Source organism: Mastigoproctus giganteus, chromosome 4, assembly GCF_048544385.1.
Source record: "Mastigoproctus giganteus isolate SK-2022 chromosome 4, ASM4854438v1, whole genome shotgun sequence".
Taxonomy (NCBI): domain Eukaryota; kingdom Metazoa; phylum Arthropoda; class Arachnida; order Uropygi; family Thelyphonidae; genus Mastigoproctus; species Mastigoproctus giganteus.
The window spans coordinates 190,746,984-190,762,866 of record NC_143578.1 but is presented as its reverse complement, the minus strand read 5'-3'; the positions used below and the strand labels follow the sequence as shown (position 1 = coordinate 190,762,866).

At 36.7% G+C, this 15,883-nt stretch overlaps 1 protein-coding gene across 1 annotated transcript in view; it reads left to right on the top strand.

The window, feature by feature from the left end:
• flr (actin-interacting protein 1 flr) overlaps window positions 1-15,883 on the top strand; it is a 302,812-nt gene that overhangs the window by 260,202 nt on the left and 26,727 nt on the right. Inside the window, exon 14 of the mRNA XM_090371946.1 lies at window positions 1,885-2,052. Coding sequence (XP_090228072.1) covers window positions 1,885-2,052 — 168 coding nt within the window. The remainder of the gene's footprint in view (window positions 1-1,884; window positions 2,053-15,883) is intronic.

Genomic DNA, 15,883 nt, shown 5'->3' with positions numbered 1-15,883 from the left:
GAAGAAGTCACCTTTGAAGAACTGTAGGAAGAAGCTACTCCCTGAAAAAGGAAGTGACTCACAAGCCCTCAGTATTATTCAGACAGAAGTTGAGAAAATTATTAAACTTTCAAACATTATTGGAGGTGAGGGATTTAGTGATATAGGGCTGGAAGAAATTTTAGAACATATTCATTCCCGTCAGGCGGAATTAAAAAATGAAGAGTTAGAAGAACTACTGGACTCCAATAAAGATGTTTGTGAAGAAGAAGAAGAAAATAAAGTGCAGAAGAAACCTGAACTAACAAACAAGGGTATATCAGGGATTCTAAAAGCAGCAGAGTTCCTGAAGGAAATTATGCAGGAAGATCCTGACTTTCATAGGAGTACAAAAATTAAGTGCCATTGCCAATATTATGATTTCTTATGTTGAAATCATAATATTGGCAATGAGAAAGATCATGACAAAACAGCGACAAACAAAAATTACGGATTTTGTAAGTCAACTTCAAAAGCATGTTCACCTTCTGCTAGCCGTTTCAACAATTGACGGTTCCTTCATGTGTTGGTAAGTCATGGTCAATTAAAAGTTTTATTTCATTGTTTTACATTTTTTTCAGCATGCAGTTTTATTTTAAATTTGGTAGGAATTCATTTCGATTTCATAATGGTAGCGTATACCCAGTTAAGTTTCTGTTGTTTTCATAATTTAGTTTTGAATTTTTTGGGGGTTTTCTTTCATTGTGTTTTCTTTTAACATAGGGGCCCTTTACACTTACATTAGGGGCATGAACTCGCTGCCGCTCAGTTGGATCAATGGAACGAGAGACAAGAAATTATGGAGGAAGTCAGTCTCTCGCCTTTCATTTTTGAAACCTCCATTCCAGCAAAAATTAGCATAGAAACATTACTTCCATATATTTTTATGATGTTTTTAGTTGTAATACATTTTAAATTATAAAGTGAAATTGTTAATTTCTTTAAAAAATGAATTGTACCAAAAAAAAAAAAAAAAAACCCCAAACTATTAGGCCACCCAAATATTTTAAATTTATATGGCGTGCTGTGTGTCTTATGTCTGTTAATTGCATGTGTTATATGGTCAATTCGTCTGTTTTGCTGGACGAAAAACTCCAGTTTCTGTGGAGAAAATCTTGCTATCTACGCCTGAGACAGACTAACTCAGCCACAAAGTGAAAAAAGCCCATTAAAGTTCCTCGCTTCATTGACGGGATTCAAACCCGGGCATTTTCCACCCAGTGTAGGGAGGACAGTGATGATACCACTGTGCTACCTATGCAGACAAATGAATTGTACCATTTGTAACACAGATTATGGTTTTAAAATCTGACATAGTTTCAGAACCTAACCCCTATTTTTCCATAATAACAGTACCCCACTGAATACGGAATTGCCGTAAACGGACGTTGAATGTTACCCCCATGCTCAGCGGGAATCACCTTTACTTTAAATACTATACTATATAGTATAGTATTTAGGAAATTGTTTCAATACTATACTATATAGTATAGTATACGAAGTTCCTGAAGAGCACTCACTCCCACTCCATTTCCTTACCACTGCCAACATTACCCCCATCCTATCATGTTTATAATCCTAATAATTATTGTTTAGGAGATAATTGCATGGTTATATTTGAAATCATCACCCTGTGCATTACTAACATCTAACCAGATATATAACTATTGCTTATAATACTAAGCTGATAACTAATGTTATCAGCTTAGTATTATCAAATAACTGATTTACTTAAAGGATCACAGTAACAGATAGTTACTGCAATTGTTTATAAAAGTCAACTTAAAATCTACAAATCTAGAATTTTATTTCTGTATAAGTTATTATTTTTTAACATTTTCAATTAATTTTTTAACATTTTTGCAGGATTACTCTGTTCACATATATTTACTAAATGGTTATAACTTAAGTCATAAGGTATCCCTTGAGCACCGTGGGGCTATTACTGATGTTTCATTCTCTCCTGATGGAAAATACTTGGCTTCCTGTGATGGAAATAGGAAAGTAGTTGTATATAACTCTCTCACATATGAGGTAAGTTATAAAAGTATAACGTGTTAATATTTTTTTAAATCTGTCTTGTCATACATACATACTGTACTGTATTTATTAAGATCTGAGATGAGTGTTGCTTATTTTGGCACAAAAAGTTTTCAGACTGCATTAAATTTGAGGTAACTTTTGAGATCCTGCATGGATTTAAGTTCTTTCAGGCTGTTCATTACTCCATTCATACAGCTCAAAACTCCCAAATTCACTTTCAAAGAAAGCGTTTTCTTTGATTTCTCCACTGAAAAATTTCCAAAAATCTTTGTTAATTATTGTTCAAACAAGAAAAATACAGGATCAAGTATGAAATACCATTAAGCCTTTTTAGTTTATTCCCTAAAGCTCACTTAGTAAAGGAGTTACCTCATTTGTTGATTTTTCCAGCATGTGAGGTATGTCGTGGGCTGGTGTGTGGTGGATGTAGCTGATTTGCTCAGCTAAAAATTGACTATAACTATTTCTTTTCATGTACAGGAAAGTGTTCTCACATATTTTTTTTTTAAAGAAAACTATTTTCTTTCTTCAGTATGTATTGGATATGCTAACAATTTCAAGAAAATCCATTTTTTGGCGGCCACATAAATTGCAGACTAGTGTCAAAACGGTAAACACCACTTTGTGCACTGGATTTAAAAAAAAAAAAAAAAAAAAGCTCATTAACAACTCCATTTTTCAAAAACAATTTCACATTTCCAAAATATATATTTAATCACATTACAAAATGTTTAAAAAAAAAAAAAAAAAAAAAAAACACAAAGAAGAAGAAAAGAAAAAAAGGTTTACTGGAAGCTGTGCTAAAAACTGAGGCCAAAATGATGACTTTTGCTTGTGCACAAATTAAAAAAGTACACCTTCCTCACAACAGATGTACTTAAAAGAAAAGTTGTATTCTTTTTTCAGTGTGTATTGCAGCTATTAACAAAATTTCAAAAATTCTTTTATTGACAAATCCATTATTTAATACTGCTACACCTTTCCTAGCTGTGTACTTGTAACAAAATTTCAAGAGTAATGTTTGCATTCATTGTCCCCTTGGACAAAGAGGGGCTGCCACTTGTAACAAATTGTATTTTTACAAAATGTTTCATAGATATATATCGAACTATTAGAAAATTTCAGGAAAAATATATATAGTAAAACTATGTTATAAATTTCCAAAAACAGATGTCAAATTAAAAATGAACTGGAATAAATGCAATTTTAAAAAAAAAAAAAAAAATTATTGTGATTATTTTGCCTGGAAACTAAGCACTTGTGAGATCTGATTGAGATTTTTCAGGCTTTGAATGGATTAAGAAAGATGAAGAATGCTGATGGCATTCTTCATCTTGTTCAGACTACACGCATGTAAGAAGGGCATAAATTTAAACTGAGGAAGGATGGTTGCAAGATAGATGTGCAGAAATTTGACTTTGGCCAGCAGGTAGTTGGGACAAATTCATGGAAGAACTAGACAAACTGTTGGGGTAGGGAGGAGGGGAATATTTTACTTATTTTTTTTATTTTTGCTGATCAGTATAAACTTGCTTTCCTCATCATCTACTGCTACTAATTCTATTAGGGATGAACATTTATTCAATGCTCAGAAGTTCTAAGCAAATAAAATAAATTATACTCATTAACTGCATAATTTGTTGATGTGAAAACATCTTTGGGGGCACATAGTAAATTTCAGACTAAAGTAAAACTAATTTGTCACAAATGGGATGCAGAAATGACATAAATTGTCACTTCCTAAGTTTATCCATACAACTTGCACTTCCTATGGATGCTGGTAATAATACATGTAGTTTAGTACCTATATAGTTGCAGCCTGCCTCCTCATGGCATTGATGGGTAGTGAGAATCAGCCTTCCTGGTAGCTAAGTGGCCACAAACAACTAAAAAACACACACAACTACGCAATAGCACTACACTCATTTCTGGCCATTCTACAGAGTTTTGTATATCATCAGAGAAAACCATGGCGGAGGTGAACTAACATTTAGGCACCACCTTACATAATACAGTGCATGTCCACATTTTTTAGGTATTTTGATTTGTATATATTGATTATAAAATAAAAGAGCTTTGGTATTGTAAATATTTTATTGATCATTCACAAATTTCTATAATCTCAGCTGGAAGACAAGATACAATGATTTATGCCTGATTTATGGGTTTATGCCTAATAGCCTAATTTCCATGTGCCTGTCATTAAAGAATGACTGATCTATCATGATTTGATACAATTGATAGAGAGGCTTTCAACCAAATATTGTAGCCAAGCTTTAATCACTCACTTTCTTACTAACCCGATCAAGCAGCTGGGCGTGTGTGTTTTCTTGCATTTTATAAGCACATTTATACAATGATTGTAGCCAATCTCCCTCAGCAAGCAATGGACTATCATGTTGACCAAAAAATGCACATTGATCACTTGGCCCAGAATGCCGTATTGTCCGTATGTGTGTCGCAGGTGCCTTATCTGCATGAATGGTAAGCAAGGAGAAATAAGCTTCTGTTACTAAATCCAACTTTGGTAAATGTAATGGAATTTCTGGGTAGGCAAAGCCATTTGGCTTAGATAGCACTGAAATGGTGCTGTTCTTAAGTGATCATCTGCAGCTATTACACACAAGGATCCCGTTGACATCAATATCGGGAAATGCAGTGCATATCAGTGGTGTACCTTTAGCAGCTGGTTTCTTTGTGTCGTTTTCAAACGATAGATTGCAAATGAAGAACAGAAATCATTTTTCATAAATATCCTTTAAAAATCTCTGTGCGTTCTTATGTAAATAGTAGTTGGTGTAAGAAAAAGAAGCTTTCTCATTTAAACTCATCAGCTCTGCAATTGGAGAAATGTTCCATTGTACAAAATTAATACTCACTTCGAGTACATCATTCTTAGATGGAGTGGCATTGCTGGTTGAAGGAACTGCTAAATCCAGCGCTTGATTTTCTGTTTGCCTTTTACACAATCTTAATAATCTTTGTCATTCTAGTGCACGCATTGCTACCCTCTGCCTTTATTTCTTAGGTTGGCTTGCTTGATACTCTCGACAACACTCTGCATCGTTGAACACAAAGGCCATAGCAGTGTGCCATTCAGTCCCTTTCACTAATCAGAAAATTATTGATGTGAAACATCTATAGTAGCACCTAACAATGGAATTTAATCAAAACGCAGAATGCAACAATACAAATAAGTCACAATCATACTACTCAACAAATTGCTACAATCAAATGGGTAATTAGGGTATTTTGAGGTTGTCACAGACATTCTCTCAGATATGCCAGACAAGCTGTACTTGCTACCTGGGAGTCTAAAACGCTGATGGAACTGATATTCGGGTGACACTCAAGTCAAGTGGACCCAATTTCGGCGAAGTCCGGACGGTCTGTGACAGCCAAATGCTCTGCTTGCGCCTTCACGATGGTGGGACTGTTAGTAATCCTGGGTATAACCTCCATGCACAAGTACATGGTGGGTGACCACTCAGGTGTGAACCAACGTAAGCAGGGATCGAGGTCTGGTGCCCACACGACATGGAGGAACGCCGCCCCTCTATGTTACCAGGTAGTACTAGGTGGTAGATGACTCTCATCAACCGGTGAAATACCACCACTTTGCTTATTGGAGGCTTGAAGTGGTGGAACCCATGTTTAGTCTCTAGAGCTAAGTTCCGTTCAACCCTTCCTATCTCTTCCATCATGCAGTATGATTGATGATTTTTGAGGTTATGATGAACGTCGTGGCGAGATCCAATATTCCTTACATTTCGAGGGTACAGCTCTAAAACGGTGTTTGCAGGCTGGCCGCTAGTTAGTACACCAGACTGAACCTATTGGTAACTCTCTAGGAGGCTTCCGGATCAGCTAGTGTATAATCTTGCTACCTCTATTCTGCCAGATAGTGACTGGAGGGAGTCCGAGTAGTGTGTATGCGGGGAGCATTGTCGAGGCCACGTTATATCAAGGATCTGGGTATATTCTTACCACATGTACGCTATATCCAAAAATTTCATTACTTCATACAGCATATCCCACCCACTTTTTCTTACTATTGAATACACCATGAATTGTCGAACTGATAGAGCAAGCTTATCTGTGAAAAGATCTAAACCTCCCAAACACTTCCTAATTCAGTTCACAAATATACGTGGTCTCAATTCTAATCTCAACGATGACCATTTCCACTTGCAGTCTGCCAAACCCCTATGTACTTTTTTCTGACAGAATCTCAGTTATCGGTTGATTGAACTACTGCTCATCTCAGATGCCAAATTATTCGCTGTATGATTTCTTTTGCCTCAAATGTGGTACTTGTGCATATGTCCGTTCCGATATTCCCTGTCAGCGACTTGGCAATTTGGAATCTCCTCTCTTTGATCTTCTCTGGCTTAAAATCTCTCTACCACATTGTGTCAAATTTATCTGTTGTCTCTGCCGTTCTCCCAACTCCACTAATCATTTGGAGCTCTTTAACTTCCTCTAGTCCAACTTTCCTAACAGTGAGGTAATTTTCCTTGGCGATTTTAATGTTCACAACTCCAGCTGGCTTCCGTTTTCTAGTCACAACGACCCAGCAGGTCGAGATGCTGAGGCTTTTGCAATTACTAATGACCTAGCACAGATTGTTCATTTACCTACAAGAATACCGGACAATCCTAATCATACAGCCAATACGCTTGATCTTTTTCTCACAAACAACCCTTCTAAGTACACGGTCGAAGTGAGAGGTCCTTTAGGCACTTCAGATCACAACTTGGTGATTGTCTCTTCTCCAATGGAACCTTTATCTCATGGCTATTCCCAACCTCGTGTTGTTTGGCATTACAAGAATGCAAAATGGGATGACTTGCGAGACTTCTTTTCTTCTTTTCCTTGGTCGGATTACTGTTTCAAAACTTCTGATGTCAATTTGCTCAGATCGTTCAGTGAAATTATTCTTGCAGGAATGGAATCCTTTATCCCACACTGCACTTTAAAATCTCGTCCTTTATCTAAACCTTGGTTTTCCAATAAATGTGCTAAGGCTGTTCAAGAGAAGAATGCTGCATATCGTAATTGGCTGGTTTCTAATTTTTCAGTTTCATTTTCTGCCTACACCAAAGCTCGCAACAATTATCAACCAGTTATTAATCAGTCCAAACTAGAGTTTGAACAGGCTAAGAGTAGAAAACTTGCTTCTTGCCCTAATGGTAGCCGAGCTTTCTGGTCTCTTGCCAAAGCTATTGGCCGCAACTTTTGCCCATCTCTGCTCCCACCTCTGTCCAAACCAGATGGTTCTGTTGTCACTTCAGCCAAGGATAAAGCTGACCTGCTAGCATCCCATTTTTCTTCCAGCTCACGTATTAATGATCTTGGTAAAACACCTCCCACCATTCCCAACACGCTCCATTCAATGCCTCCTGTGGTCTTCCGTCAAAAGGATATTAGAAGGATTTTGATGAATCTTGATGCTAAGAAAGCTCCAGGTCCCGATGGTATTCCTCCACTTGTTCTCAAAATCTGTGCTCCTGAACTTACTCCTATTCCTTTCCACCTTTTTTCACTTTCTTATTCCACAGGTGTTTTTCCTTCTTCTTGGAAATTTGCTCATATCCAGCCAGTTCCTCAAATGGTGATAAATCCCTCCCATCCAATTATCGTCCCATTGCAATTACTTCTACTCTTTCAGAAGTAATGTAGAAATCAATTAACCGCCAACTCTTAAACTAGCTAGAAACCTTCCGTCTGATCAATGATTGCCAGTATGGATTCCGTCAGTGTCGATCCACTGGTGATATTCTGGCTTATGTTACCCATTTATGGACTAATTCAATGGAAAGGTTCGGTTAAACACGCGTAGTTGCTCTTGACATCTCAAGGCTTTTGATCGTGTTTGGCATAAAGGTCTTGTAAACAAGCTTCCATCTTATGGTTTGCCAACTGTTTTTAGTAATTAGTTATCCAGTTTTCTCTCTGATCACTCACTGAGGGTGATGGTAGATGGCTCTCTGTCTTCTAACTTCTCCACTAATGCCGGTGTCCCCCAAGGTTCAGTTCTTTCCCCCACTCTTTTCCTCTTGTATATCAATGACCTTCTTCCATTGACTGGAAATCCTATCCATAGTTTTGCCGATGATAGCACATTGCTTCAACTTACCATTTTGAGAAACCTGTCCTGCTCAATCAGCTTCAACTTCTCGAAAATCTGCTACCAATTCCTTAAATGTCGATCTTCAGGTAATCCTCCAGTGGGGCAAAGACAACTTAGTTGATTTCAAGCCTTCTAAAACTCAGTCTTGTCTTATATCTCGCAAAACGGATTCTTCTGCTCCTATGCTTATGTTTAGTGACACTCCGATTTCTAGGCAAAATGATATATCTCTTTTGGGAATTACCGTGACTTCTAATCTCTCTCTCGGCACAAGCACATTACAAATATTGCTTCCTCTGCATCTAAAAAACTTGGTTTTCTCTTTCGCTCTCGGCGTTACTTTTCTTCGAAACGGCTGCTCACTCTGTATAAATCACAAATCCGCCCTGCCATGGAATATTGTTCCCACATCTGGGGTGGTGCCCCCAAAACCTCTCTCAGGCTTCTTGATTACATTCAGAAGCGGGCAGTTAGGTTAATTAATGATTCATCTCTAACAGAGTCTCTCCACTCGCTTTCTCATAGACGCACTGTTTCTGCTGCATGCCTCTTCTACAGATACTTCCATGGGCACTGTTCTTCTGAATTGGCTTCTATAATTCCCGCTCTCTCTTTCAAAACAGTCTGAACACGTGCCGCCACCAGCCAACATCCATTTACTGTCCAACTTCAAACCCATAGAACCAACTTTTCATCTTCCTCATTTATTCATTCAACTGCCGTTTTCTGGAACAACCTTCCTTCATACGTATTTCCTGAGAATTACAGTCTACAGAAGTTCAAGTCCAATGTCAACAAATATCTTCTTTCATCTTCTCAACCTCCAACCCAAGCACGGTATTAAGTACTATAGGTTCTAATACCTCTCATGTTTGGGGTTCACATAAAAAAAAAAAAAAAAAAATTTTTTTTGGATTTCGCTAACCACTTCCAAACATTGATTCGGTAGAGTTAGTAGATGACATGAGCATAAAATGTTACATCATTCATAACTTCGGTTATAGCTGTTAAATTTTAAAGTGGTTCTGATTTTCATCGAAGATGTTTTCACATAAAACATCGTTCATGCATACGCACTGTTTTTTTTTTTTTTTTTTTTTTTTCGATTTTATTTTATCACATTTTTAAAAAATTAAATCACGAATCAGTGACCTAGAGCAGTGGTTTCCAAACTACTGGGATCTAAGGCTCAGCCTTAGGTCCCAGTTTAAGTTTAAGGCTCAGCTGGACAGGTATTTTGAACGAACAGAGGGGTGAAGTGGAAGTGGTTTTTTTTTTTTTTTTTCGCTGATGCTGCATAAGCTTGCTTTCTTGCATCAAATGCCTCTACTAATGCTAATGCTAATCTACAGACACCCCATATATACACCAATGAGCCAAAAATATTATGACCAGCGAGTGTGACTTTTTCTTAGTTTAAAGCTCCTTCTAGCCTTACTCTCTCAAACCACTTCAGTCTTTCAGCACGATACGACTTCCTCAGATAAGTCCATTTTATCCTGCTGTTGTGTTTTAGCTTTGTTCTCCGATATACTTTGGTTAATTTTAAGAGAAATAAAAAAAAGGAAAAAAATGCAATTTCTGTTTTGCATTTCTCCTTCTCTTCCGTCTTTTTTTTATTTATTTATTATTATTATTTTTTGTGTGTCCTCACAAGTACTTAAGGAGGCATGCTTTCATCAAAACTGTTTAGGGGTCAATTTTAAATTTTTCATCATTACATGTTTATGTATATACCGATGAGCCAAAACATTATGACCAGCAAGTCGTTATGTAAATCGAAGCAACTGCAGGTGCTATGCCGCGAGTCGGTACAAAAAACACCTGATACTGAGCTCCGTTAATCAGTGTTACTTTTGTTCTTGAGATGGGAAAGGCAGCAGATGACTGCATCAGAGCATATACAAAATGGCACGACTGGTGGGATGCTCACAGTCAGCCGTGGTTAGTACCTAACGAAAGTGGTTCGAGATGAACAACCACAACGAGAGGTGAGTGAAGTTTCTCCCAGATGGTACGTGAGAACAGAAGGGCGATTGTGACGCAACTCGCCGGTAATTGGAATGCTGGTGATGGAAGTAATGTGTCACAACACATGGTACATCAAACCCTGCTGAAAATGGGGCTGCGTAGCCGCAGGCTGCTCAGTTTGCCCATGCTAACCACGGTTCACCGGCGACAGCACCTACGATAGGCATGCGAGCATTGAAATTGGACCTTGAGTGATTGAAAGGTCATCTGGTCTGATGAATCACGTTTCCTGTTGCACCATATGGACGGTCGGGTATGTGTGCGTTGTTTACCTGGGGAAGTGATGGTGCCTGGATGCATCACCCAAAGCATGACACCACTGCCAAACAAGCCAGTGGCAGCAGTGTCATGCTTTGGGCAATGTTCTGCTGGGATATCCTGGGTCCAATCATCCACGTGCCGGACACTCTGATGTCTACCACCTACTTACACATCATTGCTAACCAGCTACATCCTTTCATGGCAACGGGCTTCCCCTCTGGCAGTGCAGTCTTTCAGCAGGATAATGCACCATGCCACACTGCCTGGATTGTTCGAGACTGGTTCACAGAACACGAGGAAGACTTCCAGGTATTTCCCTGGGTTCCAAATTCCACAGACATCAATCCCATTGAGCATCTGTGGTTTGTGTTGGAACAACAACTCTGATCTGTGGCATCTCAACCATGGACCTTACACGAGTTAAAAGGATTTGCTGGTACCAGATACCACAAGACGAATTTAGAAATCTTGTAGCATCCACGCCTCACTGGGTACGAGCTGTTTTGGCTCATCGGTGTGTGTGTGTGTGTGTGTGTGTGTGTGTGTGTGTGTGTGTGTGTGTGTGTGTGTGTGTGTAAAGAAAATTCCAAGTTTTATACTTAAAACAACTCAACTTTATTCTTATTTTTACATAAATATATAATAACTTTATTAATCATCAATTTACTACACATACAATGAATAATTTTATCAGATCTAGAGGGTTGTTTCGTGGACCCCCTGGAACGGTCTGCAGACTCCAGTTTGGGAACCGCTGACCTAAAGTATAGAAGTCACTTTTGGCATAGTCTGAAAAGGGCGTGATTACATGCATGAAGGAAATTTTATACGTGCACATTTCATTTAATGAAGCAGTTTGAAATATTTCAGTCTGTTAAGTTATAAATAAAACCAGTTGGAACTGTTTTCTGAAAAAGCCTTCATTGGCAGCTAAGTAGTATTTAAAAGGGACCAAGTTACAGGCTGAGTAAATATAACTGCAATAACCTCCCATGAATGCTATGGCTTTCCTGAAAAGTAGTTCACAAAGACAAAGTTCATAAATTGAGAGCTATTTTTTTGTATGAGATATAATTGGAGTGTTGAGAATTATAGTGGTAAGTCAGTCTATTCTGAGTTAAGAATAAGTTTTGTTTGCATTCATAAAAAACTAAAAAAAATTTTAAAATTTACATGAGCTTGCCAGTTTTTGTTGATAAAATTGACTTACACCATTATGTTTTAAGTAGTTTACTTATTTTAAAATGATAAATTACTGTAAGGGGAGATTTATAAAAACTATGATTTCATAAAGAAGAGATGTTTTCCCTCTAAAAATATACTATAACAAAATTAAAAAAAAAAACCTGTTTAGTATGCACATTGGGAAATTTTTTATCAAAATAGTTAAGATTGTCTTAGTTGCTTGCAGAATGATCATAAAAAAGCTAAGATGAACATAGTGAATTTAATTATAATGTAAAATGTGATCGCAAAACTAAAAAAAAAAAAAAAAAAAATTATAGTTACTTTTTGTTGATGTTCTCATTTAAAAAAAAAAAAGTCATGACTAATTCGATAATCATAAAACACTGCCACTACAAACAAACTACTGTTTATGCTTCCTCGTAGTTAGATAAGTGACCTAGATCATGAGCTTCTAATACCTTTAAAGAAGGCATGGTGAACTGGGGGGATATATTTGAGAAGATATATGTCTCTTTCCTTTAGAAAGTTCAGCACTCTAGGGCTATCATACTTTTCCCGTTCAGTACTTTTACGTTCTTAGGTCGACCCTTCTTATTGGGTTTGACATTCAGTTCGCTGAAAGGGATGGGTTTTCCTTTTCATGATGGAGCCACTGTATCTTCAACCAGCTTACATTTGCACCTTCAGCATTCTTCTTCTAGAGCCTCTATTTTCAAAAAGTCATCTTGTTGCATCTTTACAACCATATAAACTTGTTGTGTCTTCTGGCAGACTTCATAGTACCATACTATCCATCCAGAACATAGATAATCTTGTTTTTTTTTTTTTTCCAGCTTGCTTAATCAGCCCAAAGTCTGAGTCATTTGGAAGGTAAGAGTGGCCAGAAACCATGAATTTGTAGTCTGACTTCAGCTGAAGTTTCTTGAATCAGACCATGATGTTCCGATTTCGACCAGTGAATATGTCACTGTATATTATCACATCCTTTTTTTTTTTTTTTTTTTTTGTTCAATTTAATATGCTTAGTCAGGCAAGAAACACACTTGTGAACTTCTGGATGCAATGGTCTCATCCCAAACACACTTTATCTTGTTCAGATAATCTTTTTGAGTGTGTTGCAAACCTAAGTTATAGCAGTACATATTGCACCTACAGTAGGCCTCAGAACGGTTAATTTTGGGAATCATAGGGCTTTTTGTAAGTCTACCCTGATTGTATAGATGTCAGAATTTCCTCAGTCCTTTTCCCCATCAGCCTTTAGTCGATCTCTTGCTTTCTCTGCTTTTGCCAAATGCAAAACATGTTGCCTCTCCAAATTACTTTTCTTTTCTTCGTCCTTTTCTACATAAATCGACTGTTTATACTTGTCACAGGCCTTGTAAGTGTACTTTAGAAGAATGTGAAAAAGTAAATTCTGTGTTGAAAACATATCTATAGTAATACTCTTAGAGAGGTTCAGTTTCTTTTTGCTCACACCATTCACAATAAAGCACATACATTTTTCTTACATTAAAGTCAGGGCTAAAGAACTTCTTGTTCAGATAATCTTTTTGAGTGTGATGACTTTAAAATGCTGGGAAAATATTAATGTGATCCTTAAATAACTGTTTTTGTTCATCAGTTATCTTTTGTGCTGCTACATGTTTACCCCCCTTAAATCTCCTCCTGCAGACTTCCCCTTCCTTACTTTTTTCTTGTCACCCGTCATCAGAAACAAAAAAGTGTTGAAAGAATTTTTTACATACACTTACTGTGGTATTTTCTTTTTGAATGAAAAACAGATTTGTACACTGCTTTCTTCCCTTACTGCCATTCCAAGGCCACCTTTGCTTTGTAGGTTCTTAATGTATGAGACTGCATAATATGCATTCTGTCAAGAAAAATTGGCCATGGATATAAAATTATCAAATTGCTTTCTTGTTTCCTCTTCTGTTAAGGACTTCATGCATCTCTTTTTACAACCACAATCTGTAAGTTTTCAAACTGCTTACACTCAATTTGTGTTTGTTTTGAGTTCACATATGCCTGACTTGAATTGCGAAGTCTTCTGACTATGGCACTTTTTGAATCTTTCCTTTCTAGGTCTGAGAATGAAGTTTCTTGGCACGCTTCTTCTACTTTGTTGGCCTCTTTATGTGCAAATCCTTTCCTACATTCGTATTATCACCTCCATCTGAAACACACATTTCAAATCAGAACCTAGGCTAATAATTAAAGGCAATGAATAACACAGACAAGTTGTTGTCTTATTCCCTGCTACTGAAATTTCGAATGTGTTTAGTTAAATATTTTCATAGTAGAATCTCAAGCCAACAGCAAAATTTAAACATTCAATAAAAATTTAGCTCATAATTTACCTAATATATTGGATTATAATGTAATTAAAATAACTTACCCTTTGAATCACCATCATTACTATTGAGTAAATAATCTTCCATTTCTTGAGATTTCAACTGAAAAGACTTCTTGCTACATGAAAAGATGAAATATGAAAAGACATCGTGCTACAACAATACCAACTTGAAACATAACCTCCATCATACAAGCTGTTTAGAAACAAAATGGTGTAAGTCAGACTTACTTCACTATGATTCTAAACCTTTATGCTCATATTGTTAACTATTCAAAACAAGTACTGATATCTCTTGGTTGGAACTGTAACTTTGACTTACTTTGCTATGAAACTAAACAGTGGGCACCTAGAAAAGGTGGGAAATATGAACAGCTCATATTTAAAAAATTACTGACTTACACCACCATGATTCTCAACACCTCAATTAGAGGATGTTCCAAAAAAAAAAAAAAAATGTTCATTCCCAAAAATGTAAAACAGCTGGAATAATCATATGATTTAAGTCCTAACAGTAAAGTTTAAAATAGTTAATTTAGCATGCATGCGTGCACACACATGCACGTTTACTATAAATGTAAAATAAATGAGGTAAGACAGTTGGTGGGGAAGTGGATTAAGTTGATGTTTCTTAGACGACTTTGCCTTCTTCTGGGCTTGTTTCCTAGTAATAGGCCTAAAAAGCACAACACCCAGTTGACCTGCATGCAGTGGAAAACAACTTAAGTTTTATCTCATCTAAATTTAATGTAAACATATATATATATATATTAAAAAAAAAAAAAAAAAATTTTTTTTGCTCTTTTTAATAGAGCATAACCTAACATAAACAAGCCTGTGGTGGATCCCAACTAGAAATGTGCAATATCACTTTTGAAACACCCTGTATAGCAGTGTACAGCATCTCCAGTCCATAGGGACCTCTCCTGAATCCAAAAATGCTCTATGTTTGAGCTTCAACAATGCCTCTTTCAATTTTCTCTCAGCTTTGTTATTGTTTGATAAACTTTGTTTAGCTCTCAGTTAGAACTTGGTAAATGTCTGCATTCACCCCTTCCTAAAAAATTACTGATGCATGAATGTAGATGCAAAATACCTATTCAGTTTGTCAGCAACCTGGGCAGGACCATCAGTGTTGAATCCAGGGCATTCACACTGGAGGGAGAATGTAAAGTTCAGGAGTTACATATAGTATATGTGTGTTTTTTATTATTATTTAATATTTACAACATATGTTGTATGTTACAGACTAATCTATATATTTATATTTATGCATAATGTGCATTTGACTATTGGAATTCGTGGTGAGCAGATGTGCCTATTGGAGCTCTCCACAGTGACAGCAAAGAATTATAGATAAGAGGGGATTAGAGTAAGACTAGTGGAGTAGAGCAAGATTTCTAAGGTTATTCAGTATATTGTAAAGTTTCTTTTGAAAAGGGTTTTTTTTTTTTTTTTTCCTGTAATATTTGATTTTTTAATATTATAAATACAATTTTTTGAAAGTTTATTTTATTAATAATTAGTAAATTTTACAATGGTTATTACAAGATCCGCCTTGAACACTGTCAGAGGGTACCATGACTCACAGAAATAGCCGATGGCGATTACCAGGTTAGTCATGATTTTATCCTTTTCAGAACCTCTGGCATATATTCCAAAATCTACCTAATGGATAATCCTAGCTCAATTGGAGATTCTTTTCTTTGTCACCATTTCAAGGAATGCACCGATCTTAATATTTGGTGCATTGCTAGAACAATTTGAGTCACTTAAAAAAACGGGTGCTTGCCCTCGAGAATAATGTAACTGGGAGCTCGTCACGGACTCAAGATTCTAGTAACTTACCACTGATGCAC